The sequence below is a fragment of the Cervus canadensis genome, chromosome 13 (assembly GCF_019320065.1).
Source record: "Cervus canadensis isolate Bull #8, Minnesota chromosome 13, ASM1932006v1, whole genome shotgun sequence".
NCBI classification, from domain to species: domain Eukaryota; kingdom Metazoa; phylum Chordata; class Mammalia; order Artiodactyla; family Cervidae; genus Cervus; species Cervus canadensis.
This window is the reverse complement of record NC_057398.1, coordinates 32,534,775-32,554,778: the sequence shown is the minus strand read 5'-3', so window position 1 is coordinate 32,554,778 and position 20,004 is coordinate 32,534,775. Positions and strand designations below refer to the sequence as shown.

At 55.5% G+C, this 20,004-nt stretch overlaps 3 protein-coding genes across 4 annotated transcripts; 1 reads left to right on the top strand and 2 right to left on the bottom strand.

Annotated features, from left to right (window-relative positions):
- Positions 1–1,632: 1,632 nt before the first annotated feature.
- LOC122452048 (transcription factor HES-3-like) lies at positions 1,633–2,297 on the bottom strand (the record flags this gene model as incomplete). Its single annotated transcript, XM_043485360.1, has 1 exon — positions 1,633–2,297. A coding segment is annotated over one exon (465 nt), but the record flags the coding sequence as incomplete, so codon positions are not given.
- A 168-nt stretch (positions 2,298–2,465) lies between these two features.
- LOC122451738 (transcription factor HES-3-like) lies at positions 2,466–2,925 on the bottom strand. The gene is made up of 3 exons (XM_043484651.1): positions 2,845–2,925; positions 2,653–2,734; positions 2,466–2,473 (listed from the first exon to the last, which is right to left on the bottom strand). Exons 1-3 carry the CDS (start codon positions 2,923–2,925, stop codon positions 2,466–2,468), a joined length of 171 nt encoding a protein of 56 aa, XP_043340586.1.
- Positions 2,926–9,794: 6,869 nt separating this feature from the next.
- ICMT (isoprenylcysteine carboxyl methyltransferase) lies at positions 9,795–19,920 on the top strand. 2 transcript variants are annotated; one of them, XM_043485084.1, is made up of 5 exons: positions 10,264–10,552; positions 11,385–11,473; positions 12,340–12,509; positions 13,263–13,480; positions 16,538–19,920. In XM_043485084.1, exons 1-5 carry the CDS (start codon positions 10,358–10,360, stop codon positions 16,718–16,720), a joined length of 855 nt encoding a protein of 284 aa, XP_043341019.1. In that variant the 5' UTR covers positions 10,264–10,357; the 3' UTR covers positions 16,721–19,920. The 2 variants fall into 2 exon arrangements, with proteins under 2 accessions (XP_043341018.1, XP_043341019.1); XM_043485083.1 differs by lacking the exon at positions 11,385–11,473 and having other exon boundaries at positions 9,795–10,552.
- The last annotated feature ends 84 nt before the right edge of the window (positions 19,921–20,004 follow it).

Here is a 20,004-nt window from a genome sequence, read left to right as displayed (position 1 = left end):
CGTCTCTCCCTCTGGGTCCTGAATTCCTCCTCCAGTGCGCCCTTCCTTTGGGTGGGACTTGACTTTTTCTCTCTGCAAATCCTGGAGGTGAGTCGGGCCAGGAGCAGCGGCCTGGTGGGCTCCAAAGCCCTGTGAGTGCAGGTGGCAGCGCCTGCCTAGGGATGGCTTCAGGGACCCCTAACCCCAGTGAGGCTGGTTCTTAGAGCAAGAAAGTGTTAGTAGCTAAGTCATGTCTGACTCTTTGCTACTCCATGGTTTGTCCAGGCGCGAATAGTGGAGTGGGTTGCCATTCCATGGGAATCTTCCTGAGCCAGGGATCGAACTTGGGTTTCCTGCATTGCAGGCAGATTCTTTACCATCTGAGCCATCGGGGAAGCCAGGGGCACTGCGATGGGAGACGTGCCTGGGGAGGCGGACTCATTGTGCGGGTTGACCCGCCCACCAACCTGGGCTGGGATTCGGAGGACGCGCCCCTGGGTCCGCGGTGTAAGGGCGCCACCTGGTGGCCCTCAGGATTAGTGCAGAAAAGCGGGACCCAAGAGGCCGCCCCAGGACCACCACGGCGGGACCCCAGCCCCGGCTCCAGAGAGCCGGCTGGGTCAGGTAGGGGAGCCAGGCCGCCTCTCTCCGCGGTCTGACCAGAACGGGTTTAGCACAGGGCAAGGCAGGGGCAACCCCAAAAGAAATGTTTTATACGAAGTTGATGTTTGTACTTCAAACAGATTCACCCAAGTAGGCATCATCATGGGAGAAATTAGAACCTTCATGGCCTCTTTATACCCATTCCACAGGTTCGCACTGTCTTTATTCTGCATTTCAAGATGATGGGAGGAGGTGCCGCGATCTCTTCCTGGTCTCAGCGCAGTATCCCTGTTCTCCACGCCCCCGGCCCGCCCTTCGAGGGCCGGGACTCCCGGGCTAGAGTCCGGGCATAGCAATGACTTCATTTTCGGACGCGTTAACCCTCGCACAGCGCTCCGAGGGTTGTCAAGGATGGTGGGCTCCCTAGAGGCAGCGGTCCGAGGCCGAGACTCTGGGAGGCCGAGGTCTTCTCCGAGTGGGGATAAGCGAACTACCCCCTGGGAGGAGCCGGAGTCTGCCCTAGCACATCTCCAGTTGGCAGGACGGTGCAGGGGTTCCCTACCAGGAGCCTGGCGGAGCAGGGCGTCGGGTGGCGGGGGCGGTAGGCGGAGCACCTCACCAGGCGGGGCCTCTAAGTAGGGGGCTTCTGAGAGAACTGACTTCAGAGCGCGGGCCAGCGGGTGGGCTGCGCCGCGTGCGGAGAGGGTGGGAATCCGTGGAAGCCGAGTGGGTCTAGGGTGGGGGTGGGCTGGGGGCCCCTCGCTAGCGGGGCGGGGCCTAGCTCTCTTTGTGCCGGTGGGAACCGGGCGTCCCCCGCCCGCTGAATGGGCCGGGGCGGGGCAGCGATTCTCCTCGCTGCGAGGGGTCCGCTCTGGGCCGCTGCGGACGGCGACCTTCCCACCGCCGCGCGGCCGCGGGGCGGGGGAGAGGGCGGGCTGCCCGCCAAGGGCCCTGGGAAAGGGGCGCAGCCCGGGACAACCCCTCCCAGCCCCACTAGAGGGTGGGAGGAGCAGAGAGCGGGTCCAGCCTGAGTAGGTAGAACTGGGGCGGGGATGGGGTTATGCCTAGACGCTCAGAACCCGGTCCAATCATAGTTTCGTGTATTTCCCCGAGTTAGCAGAGACGCGGCCCTCTCCCGGTCACCCCGTCCTGGGATCAGAACCTACGCCTGGGGTCCCGGCCGTTCAAAACAGTTTCTGCATCCTCAGGCCAGACGAGGGTCCCCTTGAGTCCGAGGCCGCATCTGAGCCTCACCAGGGTCGCCACAAGCGTAGCCCCGGCCCCGGGCTCTCCGCGAAGCGGCAAGAAGTCGACTGCGGCGCCGGGATGCTGGTGGAGGCGCCGGGGAGACCGCCAGAGAGGAGGCGCCGGGGTGGCGGGGACCGCGATCCGCCGGCGGCCGGAGCAGGGGCCCAAACTGGGGGCGCGGAGGGGCCGCGCCGCTCGGGCGCCTCCGGGCCGGGGCTGGCGCTGTCCATGGTGCTGCCGCCCGCGCGCTCGAGCACCGGCGGGCCGTGCAGGCCGGCGCCGCCCTCCTCTCCGCGCTGCAGAAGCTGGCTAACGCCAGGCAGACAGCCGCGGAAGCCCGACGGGTACTCGGCTCCGCTGGGGACCGGCCAGAGCCCTGGAGGGAGGGCAGCGGACGAGAGAAAAGTGGAAAGGAGGGGAGAATAAGGGAGGGGGAGGAGGAAAGGAGAGATGTAGAATGGAGAGAGAAAGGGAGGGGAGAAGTGTGGAGGGAGGGAAGAGGAGGGAGGCGAGGAGGGAGAGGAGGAATGGAAGAAGAGGGAGGGGAGAAAGGGACGATTAGGGAGGGAGGGGAGGGACGGGAGGGATGCCGAAAGTCACCCCCTCCCGTGGGTCCAGACCTTCACTCACTCGGATTACAAGTCTGCAGCCAGCCAGGCTTTTGCTGCCTCCCCGCTTACAGCAATACCTCCTCACTCAGCTGCCCTGAGCGGTTCTTTTCTGTTCATCTCTGCTTTATCTGGCCTTGTAGAATCCATGGCTCTGACCCCACAAGCCTCCCTCTCCAGCCCCTTGCCCCACCCTCCCAGGTCCTCCCTCTACCTTGCACAGAGTTCTGAAGGCTTTTCATGTACTTGACGCTCAGCTCCAGTATGTCCGCCTTCTCCAACTTGCGTTTCCGAATCTGCGGATCCATGGAAAGGGCTCTCAGGACTGCAGCCTGGGTTCGAGCAAATGAGGCCGGGGATCATATCACCACCCCCCCCCCCACCTCCACCGTGTCCCCGGTCTCACCTGGTGCGAGTAGTGTTTCTCTAGCAATGATTTGAGCTGCTCCAGTGACACATTAATGCGTGCCCTTCGCTTCTTCTCCATCAGCGGCTTGGAGACCTGTGGGTGAGCAATAGTTACATGACCTGCAGAGCCTTGGCCCTCTCGGCGCCCTGTGTCCTACCCCTCACCCCCGCAACCCTCAGGACCCCAGACCTTGCGGAAGTTGCCAGTGGGGCCACCAGAGCTGCCCTGGGTCTCGGGCTGAGTGCCCATGTTGTCCTAGCGGAGCCCGCTGGAGGCAGCACCACCTTTATAGGGAACCCTCGTTTACATGTCAATGAGGCGCTCCTGGATGAGTGGAACCCCGAGGGGGAGGGGTGAGAGGAGGACAAACAGGCAAGTTCCCCACCTCCCTCTGCCCATTTTCTCCCCTTAGCCCAGGCCTCACCTCCAGTCTTTCCTTTATCCCTCTCATCCTCGCCTCTTCCTGAGTCTGAGATTCCTTCCCATGCCCATGCCTTCCAAACCCTGTACCGTCCCAATCTCCCTAGGTTCTGGGCCTCACCAACAAGCCCACTGGGGGAGGTCCATGAGCCCAGCTGGCTGCAGGCCCTGCTAATGATGGTGACTGAGCACCGGGCCTCCTCTGGCCTGATGAAGATACGTGAGGCCTTTCCGCCGGCTTCACGCTCTGGCCACTGGTGACGCCACATTAGTCTCCCTAATGTTGGGACAATACAGCGATTTTCTGCCTGTGGCCACTGAAAGCCGGGCCCGCGGGGGCCACACAGCAACATGTGTCCCATTAAAGCGTGCAGCCCACCCTCGGGGCCACAGCCAGCCTCCTCTTTGCTGGGACCTCAGGACTGGGAGAGGTACTGTGCTGGGGTGCAGTCTGGGCTCAGGGGCCCTCTGGCCCTATTAGGACCTAAACCACTCTCTTCAAGCTGGGGAGGGGCAAGCTGCAGGCAGCCTCAGGCCAGGGCAGTCAGAATGGCTTCTCCCACCCCCAGTCCTGAGTCTGCAGGCTGGACGACTCAGGCTCTGTTCACTTACAGGGAAGGCCTTGGAATTTATTCCCCCCACTCCTGCCCCTTAGCCTTCTCAGGGTCCTAACAAGTGGGAGGTGGGGATGGGGAAGAGCACTGAGCCTCCAGGGAGCGCATCACTGGAGGCCCAAGATGCCAACCCCTTCTTCATTATTCAGGCTGAAGACCCAAGGAGCTCAGAGGAGGAGGCCCCATGCCAGCAGCGGCTAGGCACTCCAGCAAAACTCCTGGGCAGTCCCTGCTTGGGCTTCAGGAACTGGACTACACTAGCTGCGAGGGACGGGAATTGTCCATTCGGGGGAGTCCCTGGATTCAAACCTACACATCTCCCTTAACTGAGTTATCTTGGCCTCAGTTCATGAACATGTAGCCCCCTACTGCTGCTTGTGAGGGCGATGGGAAAGTCACAAGGACCCAAAAGTTCAGCACAGGAGCCCTGCTGCTGATGACTTTACAACCTGGCCTTTGCAGTGAGGGGTAGGGGAAATTGCTGGGTCCTTGGTGGGCCCCCAGCTCCCTAGAGCCGGGGCATCCTCTTTGACATCCACCCCCGCTCGGGGTATTGACCGGCCCTGGCCGGCAGCGGCGTTTCTAGGCGCCAAGCAGCGTGGAGAATCGCGCCCCTCCCTCCTTTCAGTCAGAAGCTTGGTGACCGTGGCTCCGAAGTGTTCTTCCTCCCCGGCCGCAGGGCCCTTAGTTCAGCTCGGGACCGGGCCGGGCCCCGGGCGGTCCGCGGGGCCGCGGCTGGACTGGGGGCGCTGGCACGCGCCGGGCAGCTTTGAAGCGCCGGGGCCGGCTGGGCCCGAGTGGTTTCCGCGCGCTCGCTCGGGCTTGGGCGGGGGGGACGGGGGCGGCGCGATACAAAGGCGCCTGGGGGCGGGAGGCGCGGCTGGGCACAAAGGGGACAGCCGAGTGTTAAGGGCATTGTGCTGGCCCCACAAAGCCGCGCCCGCGCCCGCCTCCTCGGGACCAAACTCCTGGCGCCCCGCTGCGCGCGGGCTTCCAGCTGCGGCACATCTGCACACCGGCGGGCGCGCGCCTCGCTCCGGCGGTCTCACTCACCCCTGCTCCCTGCACGGAGGTGGGCGAGCGCCTCGCTCAGGCGGTCCCCTTACCCCCGCGCCTCTCTGGAGGAGCGCGGGCAGCCGGGCAATTTGTCCTCTAATTACGAGCCCTCGCCATAAACCGCCGCCCGCGCCTTTCAGCGCCGGCGGTATTAGCAAACCAATGGCCCTCCGCGCAGCAATCGCGGCCGGCAGCGGGGGAACCGGGCCCGCCCCTTCTCCAGAGTTAGGGCAGCAATAAAGGGGCCCACGAGACGCCCCCGCCTGCACCCAGGCATCCGCAGTTCCTAGAGCCAACACTCCTCTAGAGCCAGTGCCTTAAGAGCCTGGCCGCGCTGGGTGGGGCCGCTCACGTGGTGGCTTAGTGTTTCTTAAGCAGTGGATAATTGACCGCAAAATGCGCTAATTCGCAATGTTCTGCTCTGGCTGCGGGAGGCAAAGCCGGCAGTGGCAGCCCAGGCGGAATTCGAGTGGTCAAGCTCCGCCCCCGCCGGCTTAACCGACCTCCACCTCGGCTGCCCTCTACCCTCATCTTCATTCCCCACCCCTACCACAGTACTGCGCGCTGCGCCCCCTCCCCAGCAGCAGGTCCTCAGGCCGGCATCTCCCCACCTAGGCTGACTCCCCTCCCTCATTTTCTGGGCTTGCCCCGGTCCTCGCGCGGCTTCCTTGCCACCATCCTTGCCACCAACCTTGACTCCTCGCTCGCCCTAAGCTGGTTGAGGATCGCGCAGGACTCAAGACTGAAAGATCTCCGTGCAAATTCTATCTTACTCCCCCCCCCTCCCCGTCTTCAGAGTGTTTTCACCCACCCTTAGCCACCCTTTACCCCTAATTCAGGCTCTTGTCTTCTGACAGCAGGTTCCCCCACTAAGTTAAAGGCAGATTTTTGCATTTGGCAAGGTCACTGGGAAAGACCGGAGTCTCCATCGGGATGCTGCTCGGAGACCCAGGCCAGGGACCTGCAGGTGTGTTTGCAAGTTTTGCGTCTGAGCATCCTAGACATCGTCAGGCAGGCCAGGCTCCGAGGGCGCGCAGAGGCGGGGGAGGCGTTTTTTCCCAGGTAGAGGGAGAGGCAGCGGGTTCACTTCGTCACTTCGTTCCCTGAGAGCAAGCAGAACGAAGCGCCCTCGGGCTGCCGGCAAGGGCATAGACCAACTTAGAAACCGGACTTATGCAAGCGGGGATGTAGGCCACTGACTCCCTTTCCATCTTTAGCCTCTGGGGTTCCCAGGGGGCTTGGAAAAGAGCACAAGTCCAGGCAGAGCACTGCGGGGATTGTGGAGGGGGGCAGGAGGACACAGGCCTCCGTCGCTCATTCAAGAAAAATTCCTTCTATAGTCCAGGGAAGTGTTGGGGGGCTTCCAGGGCTACTCAATGCCAGTTGCTTCCTCAGGCTGGGGAATTTAAGGCCACAAGTGACCTGTGCCTTTGTCCTCCCTTCCAATTGGTTTTATGACTTTGGCAAAAGAAAGAACATCACAGAACGATGCAGCCTCTCCACGTCCCTGGGTGGGAACCCCTTCCTTCCTGTAGTCCCTAGGCATGTAAAGCTACCCTAACGGGCGGTGCTGTGGAGGCTGCCCCTGGTGCGGTGACTGGAGGGAGAAAAGTTCGTACCCTTCCCCCTCGCGCAATGCATTTCAAAATGGAATGAAGTGATGGCTCCATGTAATTAACTATTGAGGCACAGCAAAAGCGCCAAAATGACTCAGCCAATTGTCTCCAGATGGGGTTGGAGAGGCTGCGATTGTTTAACTCTCTTTAGCAGGGTTAGGACTCCAAATAGCCTGGCAGCAGAGGGCCCTCCGGGGCACAAAGGCTGGGACTCCGGTGAGTGCATCAACACTGAACCCGGCTGGCCCAATGCGGAGAGAGTGAATTCTTGGAGACCCTCATTGTTCCAGGCCTTTGTGCTTCTCCCCAGCTGGCTGTAATCTTTAAATATTTACCCGGCCCCTTTGTGCCCATATGACTTATGCACTTTGGACTGATGTGCTCATAAATTACGAGTCATTTACCAGACTGTGGGGAGGGGGCTTTCATGCCCGGAGCAGGCAGAGGCCAGAGGAAGGGAAAGGAAAAAAAAAAAAAAAAAACTTTTGGAGGGTCAGAGTGAGCTGCAACCACACTGGACAGACCCCTCCTGGCCTCCATGGGAAAAGTGGATGGGACAGAGGCCTGTGAGTGACAAGGAGTCCCAGGAGACCTCTCAGACAATGTCTGACCACCTGACCGGAGACCCACCAGCAGGAAGGAGGGAGAGGCAGAGTTCCTGGACTGTTTCCGACTCCATGTCTTGCTTGGACAGGAGTCAGCTTTTCATCCTGGGAAGCTGGTGTGGGTGGAGGTGCCTGGTTAGCACCCATCCTTGCCCCTGTCTCCTACTCACTCTGCAGCATTCCCTCTTGCTAAAATTCCTCTTGCTCAATAAAGCAACCCTGTTTGAAAAAAGGGAGCCTAATTTCATCTCAGCCCGCAGTTTAACTTGAAAAAGTCGATATGGTTCTTAGGGCTCTTTCAAAACTCTTGTTGGGGAAAAAAAAAAAACTCTTCTTGGGCCCAGGATGGAAAGCTACCTCAGCTGGTGGGTGGCTGGCTGGCTGGGGGTGGGGTGCGGAGAGGAGGCCCCAGAGAAGGACCTTCCTGCATGAGAAAGGGGTCCCTTTGTGCGTGCCTTACAGCTCCTAGAACAAAACACATTCAAATGCTTATTTGGGTGGGTGGGGGGGGGACAAAAACAAGCAAGGCATCTTCAGACCAAGCAGTTTTTCTTTATTTTCTTTTATTATTGTAGGTGTGCTGCTCCTTTATCCTGGGGGATGACAAACTGGAGGGACACTTGGAGAGCTGCGTGGTGAATGGGCTTGTCTGATGAGCTCCCTTTCCTCTCTGGTGGCAAAACCTGTTTGATCAGATCTCTGTGTTTTGAGTTTCTGTCTGTATCTGTGTTACTCACTCTTCCTCTGTGTGCCTGTATCTCCATGTGACTCTGTTTCTCTGGGTCTATGTCAGTGCATGCATACATCTGATTACTTGCTTTTACCTTCCATCACTCCCCTGTGAACCCGGGGTCCTCACAGATTCAGAACTCTAGTAGTGTCAGTTGTGTACGACTCTTTGGGACCCTATGGACTGTAGCCCACCAGGCTCCTCTGCCCCTGGAATTCTCAAGACAAGAATAGTGGAGTGGGTTGCCATTTCCTTCTCCAGGGACTCTAGTGACTTCGGAAAATTCCCCTGAACCCCTGGCCTGGCCCCACCTGGGAGGGGATGACCTCCCCATTCTTTCTGCCTTCTCCACGATGAGACTGATGGAGAGGTATGGTCCAAGGGGAACTGATGGGCAGAGAAAAGACAGTTGCTCAAGCCCTGCAGTCTGGATTACATGTTATTCTGTGCCCCTCCCCCAGAGCAGGAACTGTCCCTGCTCTGGGGCAAATCAGATCCACTAGTCAGCGTGGAAAGCTGATGCCCCTGGCTAGAAAGGGAGCCTCCCGGGAGCAGCCCTGTACCCTAGGACTAAACTCACTCCCAGGAGTGAGGATGCAATAAGCACCCTCTAGTGGCTGTGAGGTGTCCTGGCGATGCTGGAGAGGTCTTTTTTTTTTTTTTTTTTTGGAGAGGTCTTGAGTGGGGGAGCTGGTAGAAACTGGGGGCAGTGGCAGGAGTCCCTGCTCTCAGCCCCCAGAAAAGGCCCAGACTTCCTTCCCACATGACACTGCAACTGGGTGACATTAGATTTTTAAAACATTAAATCTTCTTTCAGTCCCCATCTACCGAGCTTAGCAAATGTCTTCTGAACACCTTTTAGACAGATACTAGACTTGCAGATCACCAACAGGAGACTGAAGTCAGGATCCCCATCTCACAGAAAGTTGAGGCTCATCGAGGTGCCTTGCCCAAGGTTACAAAGCTGCTGAGCCAGGCTCTCCATCCTCCACTGAACCCAGCTGTCCAAACACGAGGCCTCCTGCCAGGTCCCACAAAGACAGAGAAGGGTAGGGTGGCCAGAGCCTCAGATGCAGGCTGGGCTGACCACTAGGTGGGCCAGGCATATCGCTCTCTGACACACTGCTCTGGGTTCCAGCCTCCCCTGGGGCCTGTCCCCTATCCTGCTTCAGGCTGGCTTCCTCCTGCCTCTGTGTTTGCAGACTCTGTCCCCTCCCTCCCTCTCTCTCTCCTGTAGCTGCCCTTGCTCTCATTTCCAGCCGCAGGCTGCCAGTACCAACTCTCCCAGGCAGACTCCTACCCCTCCCATGGGTCTCGCCCTGGGGTCCCTCTCATTCCCGCTCTATGCTCTATCCTCACTTGGTTCCTGCCTCACTCTCATCCCACAATAATTTATTCTAGTCATTTGCTTACTTGCCTTTCTCCATCATCCGTCCATCACCCGAAGTGGAGGCATTTACTCTTTCAAAAAGGAACAATTTTTCTTTAGTTTTTTTTTTTTTTTTGCTGTGACTTGGCATGCGGGATCTTAGTTCCCTGACCAGGGATGGCACATTGTCCCCCTGCATTGTAAGTGTGGACCGCCAGCCAGGGAAGTCCAAAAAAAAGAGCAATTTTTAATTATAAAATAATATATATTGATTTGGGCCATATGGGAAATACACAAACCATGTAAAAAAGATAGCTAAAGTCTCCCAGAGTTCCCCTACCACCAGAAGATTACTGCTGTGAAATAATTTCGGCTTCTATTCCAATCATTTTCCCAGGTTCATCTGTATACTTTTGTTTTTCCCAAGTGAAGTCAGGATCACACTGAAAAGTTTTTTATTCTGTCCTATAAAATAATGTCCTGAGGATTTCCACCGTATGTCAACATTCTCCCCCGACACGAAGTGAAGTGGGCGGTCTTCCCGCTGCGTGAATGCCGCAAGGGCCCCCAGCGGGGCGCTCGGAGACCCTGCCGAGGGCAAGGCGGACCCTGCGCGCGGACCTTACGGGGCCGGCCGGGCAGGGTGGGGAGGAGGCGGATCGCCGGCTCACGCCTGCACGCCCAAGTGTCGGTTTCCCGGGGGACCACGCAGCCGGGGAGAGGGGAAGCTACAGATTTCATGTGATTTCTCCGGACAAGGGACATCCTGAAGTTTGGGGCCGACTCCTGGCGGTGACTTCTCGGCTCAAGACCCAGGCTCCCGTGGCGCCCCCCTCCGCTCCGCCTGGGTCAGGTGGAGCCGGTTGGGGGCACAGTGGGGCGGGGCCGCAGGGCGGGGCGGGGCCGCGGGGCGGGGCGCTCCCGCCAAATTCTGGCCCCAGCCGCGCGGCGCGGCGGTATCGCGAGAGCTTGCCGGCAGCGTGCAGGTCCGGGCGGCTGCCCTTCGCGGCCGGCGTCGGCGGCGCAGTGCGCAGGCGCGGCGGGCAGGTTTCCCAGGGCTACAGCCGGCGCCGCCGCCCGCTTGTCCGCCTCCCTGCGCCATGGCAGGCTGCGCGGCGCGGGCTCCGCCGGGCTCCGAGGCGCGCCTCAGCCTCGCCACCTTCCTGCTGGGCGCCTCGGTGCTCGCGCTGCCGCTGCTCACGCGCGCCGGCCTGCAGGGCCGCACCGGGCTGGCGCTCTACGTGGCCGGGCTCAACGCGCTGCTGCTGCTGCTCTACCGGCCGCCGCGCTACCAGGTGCGGGCCGGGCCGAGGGCTGGGGCGGGGATGGGGGCCGGGCGGGCTGGGCGTCGCTCGTGGGCACCGTACCCCGCCGGGGTCGAGGTCCAGGTCGGCCGACAGCGCGGCCCGCGAGAGGGGCTGCCTCCTCCGGCCGTGTTCTTCAGCAGTTGCGAGTTCAGGCGGCGGGAGGGCGCCCTCCCCGTCAGTCCTGGGGGGCGTAGGGCGCGGGCCCCCTCCGCCCGGCGGAGTGGGTGGAAAATTGCAGTTGGCGCGGTTCAGCAGCTGCGGCAGATGAGCGCGTGGGGTGGGAGTGAGCGGGCCCACGAGTTCTTTTATGTAATTTGAGGTGTGGAGAACTGCCTACCTACTGTCAAGTCTGAGGTCAAAGGCTCCCGCAGTTACGTGGAGGGGGCTGGGCGCGGAGTCCCGGCTGTCCCGACCAGATTCGCTGCGTGGACTTGGGAGAATCCGGCCAGTACGCTAGGTTTACGCTGTTTTCCCACAGCCCTGAATAAAAACAATCCTAATAGTAATGGCAGCTAAAAACTTCTATAGCACTTCCTCTTAAGTACTTTACATGGGTCATTCTCACAGCAGCCCTCAAAAGGTAGGTACTGTGGTCATCCCCATGTGTAGATGGAGAAGCCCAGGTCCAGAGAGGTTAAGTAACTTGCCTAAGGCCACAGAGAGAGGGGAGTTTAGGATTTGAGTCCAGGCAGCCCTACTTCAGGCCTTTAACCTCTTAGCAAGTCGACTCCATGGACTTGGTGGTGGCCTACTTAGGCCAGGAAGTAGGACATATGCTCTGAACAGTCAGGTGACTGAGCCTCTTTTGGGTCCGTTTCAGATAGCCATCCGAGCCTGTTTCCTTGGCTTTGTGTTTGGCTGTGGAGTGCTGCTAAGTTTTAGCCAGTCTTCCTGGAATCACTTTGGCTGGTAAGAAGTGCTTTGGGAACCATAGTTGTGAGTCAAGGGTGGGTGGATCAGAGGGTCATTAGTGATGGTCCCGTGTCCCTGACTGGCTGAAGGCTAGTGAGGGTTCTGAGGGATTGAGGCCTCTAGCTTCCTAGATTCCTGCATCCTGGACCTCGCAGGTAGAAGGAGGTCTCTCGTGGCATCCTCCCCGTAGGTGTCCTCATCCACTGCACCTTCAGTAATGTGACCAGCCCTTCCCAGAAAGAGGGTCTTGGTCCTCAGTGACGGGAAGGGGCAAGGCTCTGGCTCGTCTTCACAGGCCTTTTCCGTCTCTAATTTCTATTAGGTCACATCTAATGCTTCCCCCACGGCCTGTGTAGGATTTTCCCTACACTATGATTTCAGTCCCTTGAGCCTTCTAGTCCCTGACCTGGATATGAACCAGTGGCTTCCAGGTAAAAACTTTATCTCCTATTGTCGATACTCTGAGCCATCTAATCCTCCTTTGCTGGAATTATTTCGGTTTTTTGGATTTTTGTATTCGACATACATCACTACTTTATTTTGATACTTCCCCCTTTCATGTTTTACTGTGTGTAATGTCATTTTTCTTTTAAAGGCAGAAGGCCCATAATGCCTTCCTAACCTATGTTTTTCTTTTTTTCCCCCTCCTCCTGTGATATTCAAAGACGTAGTCCCTTTACAACCCCACTTTCTGCAAACCTCAGGGAGTAATGTGGGTGCCTGTGCCTGATATCCACTGTCAGGTGACAACAGAATCTCATCAGAGAATTCAGGGACAGTTCAGAACAAATCAGCACTTGGACTTACGGCTTGCTTAATTCTCTTGCCTCAGCTTACCTCATGTTCTTTTTGTTTTTAAATAGGTATATGTGCTCCCTGTCATTGTTCCACTATTCTGAATATTTAGTCACAGCAGTCAATAACCCCAAGAGCCTGTCCTTGGATTCCTTTCTCCTGAATCACAGTCTGGAGTACACAGTCGCGGCTCTTTCTTCTTGGATAGAGTTCACACTTGAGAATATCTTCTGGCCAGGTTAGTGTGCCCTGCTCTTCCCTCTCCAGGGTGGCCTCCACGGGGCCTGAGGACAGCGACCTGGCGTTACCTCCCAGGTCTAATCTCTTCGAGTGATTTTCCCCAGATCTCTATCCTCACTAAGCTCTTTATAAAAGGCGAGCTTCGCTTGTGAATTCCACCTCTGGATTTTGAATGGGGGACATGTTGACCTTTCACTTTAAGCCCTGTGAGACATAGTTTGCACCATCTAACATGAAGTTTCAGCCTCTGATAGCTGTAACCCCAGTTTTATAATCAGGGGATCTGGATCTGTTCATTTTCTGCGACTTGAGAAATTTCATATGAAAACTTCTACTAGCAAAAACCACTGCATCTGGTAGCTACTCTGACACTGACCTTTGTGCAACAAGTTAAATAACATGTATGTAGTTCCTCAGATTCAGTAGAGGGCCAAGGTGGGAAAGGCTGAGCCTTCTTTGCTTCACTTAGCTGCTCTTGTCCCCAGAGGAAGGATGGCAGCCCATCAGCTCTTTGCCATGATGCTTTAACTGGACTGTTGGTGCTTCCGAGTAAATGGATGAACAGCACAACGTTGGGGGATGTGTTCTGCTTATAATTAAGCTTCAATGTGATGACTGATGCTGATCCCCCCACCGCCAGCGTGTTTTCTAGTGTCCCATCTTTGGAAACAGCTTAATTTTAAGCCTGCAGAGGGAGAGCTCAGTGGTCCAGGGTCTTCACTCTCCCTTTGTCACCATCTCTGTCCTGCAGAACTGAAGCAGATCACCTGGATCAGCGCCACGGGGCTGCTGATGGTGGTGTTTGGAGAGTGTCTGAGGAAAGCAGCAATGTTTACAGCTGGTTCCAATTTCAACCACGTGGTGCAGAATGAAAAGTCAGAAACCCACACTCTGGTGACCAGCGGGGTATATGCTTGGTTCCGGCATCCGTCCTACGTCGGGTGGTTTTACTGGAGTATTGGAACCCAGGTATGGTGTCAGAATCAATGCCAGTCCCCTTTAAAGTTTTTAAAAATAATATCTTAAATTGACAGGTAATTCAAATACCGTGAAATTCACCATTTCAGAGTGTACGATTCAGTGGATTTCAGTGTATTTACAAAGTTGTTGGTTCTCCCCCCGCTTTTGTTTTTAAAATGTTGTGTTTATTTATTTATTGGTGGTGCCGCGTGGCTTGTGGGACCAGGGGTTCCTTGACTGGGGTCGAACCTGGGCCCTGGACAATAAAAGCAGAGTCCTAACCACTGGACCACCAGAGAATTACTTGTTGGTCCTATTCTTGTTTTTTATTTTTATGAATTTATTTGTTTTTGGCTGCTCTGGATAGCCTCTGCTGCTAGTGGGCTTTCTCTAGCTGCAGGGAGCAGGGGCTCCCCTTCCGTGTGGTGCTCGGGCTTCTCGCGGACGTGGCTTCTCTTGTGGATCTCTGTCTGCTCTAGAGCACAGTAGTTGTGGCACACAGGCTTAGTTGCTTGAGGCATGTGGAGTCTTCCCAGACCAGGATAGAACCCTATCTGCGTCGGCAGGCAGATTCTTGACCACTGAGCCACCAGGGGAGTCTTGGTCCTTTTTATATAGGTATACATGTTCCCTGCTGTGTTTCAAGTGATAATTGAGTAAAAGTTAAAAGGACTGATTTAGTCTTTAACATTTTTTGCTGTATGCTTAAAACCCGGGTGTCCCAAACTTGTAAACTCTCAGTGGTTCTGGGCACTGTTGCCCCATCTTTCGTACCCCTTTTCTACCTCTTTAACTTAGATTTGGAGCCTCACCCAGTGGGGTGAGGACAGAGGTGCAGATGTGGGGAGAGCCCTCTGCCACTCAAGGGGCAGCTTAGCTGATTTTCATTAGAAGCTGCTATTAATGAGCCCTGATGGCGCTGGTGGTAAAGAACCTGCCTGCCAATGCAGGAGACAGAAGAGATGCAGGTTTGATCCCTAGGTGGGGAAGGTCTCCTGGAGGAGGGCATGGCAACCCTCTGCAGTATTCTTGCCTAGAGAATCCCCATGGACAGAGGAGCCTGGCAGGCTATAGTCCATAGGATTGCAAAGAGTCGGACACGACTAAGTGACTTAGCACGCAGCACAGCACACACACAGCACATTAGTGAGCCCAGAGGTGTGTGTCAGGTTTAACGTGAGTGATGGAGGTTCGCTGGGTCTTAGGCTGCAGGCTGAGCCTTGTTTCTGGACAGTTGTCTCTTGAATCTGTTCTCTTAGACCTAGAAGGACTTGTCCAGAGTATGTGGGTAGAGCTTAGCAGATTCATCACCTCTTTGGGAACATCCAGTCTGGGCCCCAGGCATCCCGTTGCACGCTGGTACCTGGGGACCCTCTGGTGGACCCCCAGTGGTATAGAAGGGGCAGGTTCTTGTGCGGCTTTCATTTTAAAACTTGCATTTCTGCAACTTCCTGTGTTAACAATCACGTCCTCTGGCTACAAACTGATTGCAGAGGAATCATGTAATTTGCCATAAATGCTGACTAGTAAACCTAAGTGCTCTAGGACTCAAGGTTTTGTTTTCCTTTTTAAATTTATTTGGCTGTGTTGAGTCTTCCCTGGTGGCTCAGACAGTAAAGAATCTGCCTGCAGCGCAGGAAATCCAGATTCAATCCCTGGGTCGGGAAGATCCCCTGGAGAAGGAAATAGCAACCCACTCCAGTATTCTTACCTGAGAATTCCCATGGACAGAGGAGCCTGGCGGGCCACAGTTCCTGGGGTCGCAGAGTCCCTGGGGTCGCAGAGTCGGACAGGACTGAGCGACCGAGCACGCACGTGCCAGGTCTCAGGTGTGGCGCGCTGGCCCTTTGCTGTGTCCTGGGGAATCTCCGTCGCAGTGCACACCCACCGCTTGTTGTGGGCTCAGCAGTTGCCTTGCGGCATGTGAGGTCTTAGTTTCCTGTTGGGATCGAACCCACATCCCCTGCATTGGAAAGCAGATTCTTAACTAGTGGACCACCAGGGAAGTCCCTCAAGAAGTTTTCACATCTCTTTGACTGTAGATCTTTTTACACTGTGACCCAGCACACAGGTGTATGTGAATGCAGAATAAATCTTTTCTGAAACAGCCCTTACCCTGCCGGTGTACAAAACACGCTATGTTCGAGTGGTTAGTGTTTGTGACGCTATTTCTGATGCAGGGGATTGATTTCAGCTCCATGGCGGGCTGTGGCCTAAGAGTGGGAAGACCCACTGTAGGGTGTGCTGAGAGGCCTCATGTGACTGCTGGCTGGGTGGGTCCCAACTCTGATGTCAACTCCTTGGCCTCCCTTAAGTAGGGTGGCAGCACCGCCTCAGAGGCTTGCTCTGGGGGTTGAATGGCTTCCTGGTCGGTGGTAAAGGGCTTGGCCCGTGCTGGGAACACAGGAGACACTCAGTCAAGTGGTGAGAATAAGAAGTGAGGTCTGGTCACCCATGGGGGGAAACACATCCTGGGCAGGTTGGGGAAGGGAGGTCAGAAGGCCTCCTGAGCTGCACAGAAGTGGGCCAAGAAGCTACTTTTCTGGACTTTGAAAGCTGTGCTAAGGAGGCACGATTCTGAGCAGGGGGAGTGGTTTCCAGGGAGGACAATGTACAGTGTACATGGGGAGGCCGGGCTGGGGGCAGAGGACCAGGGAGCTGTGGGGTGGGAGGGAGCAGGTCCTGAGGTGTAGGGCCGGGACAGGAAGTGGTCAAGCTGGGAGCCATGGGGGAAGGCAGTGGTGCTTACAATGGGAATTCACACGTTGGGTCACCCTTGTAATTTTTAGGTACCTGTCAGGTAAGAGGAACAAGAGAAAAGCAGACCAGCCAAAGCTACAGCGACGAGTATTCAGTTCTGTTATGAACATGCTGGTGGGACTCCAGTTCATGGGGCTCTGGCCCTGGGCTCAGGGTCTCCAAGACCCTAGTCACATATCTCGAGAGTCCCTCGGGGCCCTTGACAGGAAGTCCTCTGTGGGTGTTGGAGAGCGGCTGATGCCCTTCAGGTTCACGGTGTGAAATCACACTGACCCTGGCCCACTAACGCTGTGTTCCCTCCGTCAGGTGATGCTGTGTAACCCCATCTGCGGGGTGAGCTACGCTCTGACAGTGTGGCGGTTCTTCCGCGACCGGACAGAGGAGGAAGAAATCTCGCTGATCCACTTTTTCGGAGAGGAGTACCTGGAGTATAAGAAGCGGGTGCCCACGGGCCTGCCTTTCATAAAAGGGGTCAAGGTGGAGCTATGACAGGCCCAGGGTGGCCCAGGCCAGGCCGGGGGGCCTCCCGCTCCTTGCAGCCTGGGGACAGAACTGCCTCCTGTCGACCACTCTGCAGAATGGATTTTCTTAATCATTTTCTATGTCACCAATTATTCTTCCGGAATATCACTCAAAATCAAATGGTCAGAAGGCCTTAGGACCAAAGGAACCCCCACCCCCAGCCCCCTACTCCCCACCGCCCTGGAGCAGCCTGCTCTTGGGCTGAATCAAGGTAGGATGTAGATTAAAGGTGGACAAGAAGCAAATAACAGCAATACCCAGCAGCGCCCCCCAGACGTGCCTGGGGAGTGCCTAGGCCACACTTCAGCCCCCTACGAGGCCAGGGGTGTTGAGTTATAATCAAGACTCCTGGGGAGAGAGGTGAGCTCCCCCCTCACGTGAGTGAGGCGCCTGCCGCAGGAAGGGGCGCATGGGCATCAGTGCTTATTAGTGTTAGAGACACGTTCAGAATCCTCACTTTAACCGAAAAACAGAGACAGCACAGCTTTAACCTCCTTATTTCCGTCCTTACATGTGTGAGCTTCTCTACAATTTAAGATGCTTCCTTTGGTTCCTCACATATCTCATCCTATTTACTTATATATTTTTTAAAAATAGCAGTATAAACTCAAAGAGGACTTAACACGGTGTATGAGCCTCACACTTTATTCGGCAGAAAGGCAGCATGGATGCCCCCAATGACCTGGCTGAGGCTTCAGGTTACCAAGGCTCTCTGCGCCAGGGAGATGTTGGGCCCCTGTGGATTTCTGAGGGGCCTGGCACCTGCTCTCCTTCCAAAAGGGCCTGGCGTTACCAGTGACAGGCGTGTCAAAGATGTGTCATTCGTCCTTTATCCAGGAAATGCTTCCTGGACACCTGCTCTGTGCAAGGCATTGTTAAACATTGAGAAATACTGCTCTCCGTTTATTTGGGATTTATTCTTATTTTACCATAGCTTATATTTTTGTGTTTTGACTTAAATGTATTAACCATTGATTCCTATGGTCTGTTCTCAAACTTCTATCATCCCTAATGCCATTTCAGACTGTCTTTTTCAAAGGGGTTTGAGCATAAGCAACTATAAAATTCCAGCAAGTCAACTCATGAGAAAAATAGAGCTGAGATTTAGTCACTGCTTTTTTTTTTTTATGTTTTTTTCTTCCCATTTATTTTTATTAGTTGGAGGCTAATTACTTTACAACTACTTTTGTTTTTCAAGTTTGGGGAGAGTGGTTGGCTCTACGAGTCCAAGCTCTGAGGCGCTAGTTGAATTCTGGATTAGAGAGAGGAACTTGGTCTCAGTGTGACTCTGTCCATGAAGCCCTGCAGTGGCGCCTGGGAGCGTGGATCGGCGCCTGACTGGAGCACTGCTGCGCCACGCCACCTGGCTTTCAAGGAGTCACTAAACCCTGCTGTGCCTAGACCTCCCCATCTGTAGAATGGGTCCATACCACCTACCTCACAGGGGTGTTGTGAAGACTTAGAAGAACGGTGTCAAATGTTTTTAACACTTTGGTGAGAGAGATGACAAACAAAACCAGTACCGCGTGAGTTACACGAAACTGGACATTGGATTCACCGTACCAGATACCAGAAATGTGTGTTCAAAAAAGCATCTTACCAACTCAAAATGCTATTTATTTCTAGATTTCCTGGCCGAATTAGTTTTTTTCATGATTATATATACCAAAGAGGTGTACGGGTTCGTCGGCAAGGGGTGTGACGCTCCAGCCTCGGCCTCCTGAGGTCTTGCCTGCCGACATCGCGGGCGGCAGCCTCAAGGCGGGAGGTTCCTCTGGCGGGAACGCTGCCTGGTGGGACGTCAGATGCACTTAGTGTGTGTGAGGATTGAATCAGTCCTAAACTTGTTCCCCAGGCCACACTCAGCAAAGTCAACCCACTTAGTAGGACTGCAGGATGGAGGCGGGTGTGGCTGCAGCTTTGGCAGCGGCCCCTGCTCTCCAAGGCAAAGTTCTTGCTGTGGCTAGCCAGATAGGACCCAGCTTTCCTCAACACTGGGGGCCGTGAGGCTGTCTTTAGCACACGGAGAGCTGCTAATAACGCCTGGCTTTGTGGACCATAAGACTGAAGGCGTTGGCCTCTGACAGCCTGTCCCTCCTCCACCTGCCTGCCAGGCGGGGGGAGCTCAGGAGGCCGGCCCTGGTGTCCCAGGGAGATGCTGTCACACCACCTACCCGGGCTTGACCACCCGGGCTTGACAGGACGTTCTGCCCTGCTTTGTCCCCCAGGGCGGAAATCAGCAATTACTTAGGGATCAGAGATGAACCGCTTTGGGACAGGCTTTGGCAAGCGATCGACGTTCATCTAGCACTGAGATCTTCAGGTTATTTTTAACTTCATAAATTTAGCAGTGCCAGCGTGCAGGGAGGAGAATCAGGTTAATGAGGTACAGGCTTTTTGGGTATTCCCGAAAGCTTTTCTTTGGGTAAGGGCCATATCGCCAGTTCCCTCCAATTAAATAAACCGTCAGGAGACTTCTTTTTCCATCCCAGGTTTCAAAGTGGAGACTCTGAAATGGAAGAGAGGTGCCGCATAGAACAAAGTTGTTTGGAAGCAGTGTAAAACAAAACACTTCGTTAGAGTTTGCAGGCTGGGGCCAAGAATGCTGGTTTATGGAAAAGAAGTTGTGGGGCGAACCTGACAGAAGGCAGCATACCCCACCACCTTTTCATGGTCATGAGCCGTTTTGTACACCTAAAAAGTAAACTTAATCCCTTTAACTATCTAACTCTGGTTGGTCATCATGATGGGGAAACGTCCCTGAACCCAGGGGTTGCGTTAATAGTAGGGTCTCCTTTTGGTAGCAGCCCCTCGGTGATGGGAATGGTGACTCCCTGGCCCTTCTCTGCACTTTCTTAACTGCCTTAGATAGTTGTGCTCTCTCTCTGCTCCGCGTTTTGCTTCTGTAGCGACTTAGCAAGGCCGGGCCACCCCCAGCCTGTCTGCCTGGTGGGGTGGGGGTGGGGGTGGGCGGAGACTTGCTGTCAGTCTGTGCCCTCCTGGGCTCGCTCCTGTGGGTCTGTCCCATAGCTAAGCTAGGAGAGTAACCTTACAGAGTAATTGCTCTTCTTTTTACATGCAGAAATGTTTATTTAAATATTGGATTTTCTTTCACAGATACTGATGGTTTCCAATTCTTAAATAAAACTACTTGATTTCGCTATGAACAGCAGTGTGACTGTGTGGGATTCAGAAACTCTTAAGGTCTTGTTACTTCCAGTTAAGAAACGTCCAGAACCTCCAGCATAAAG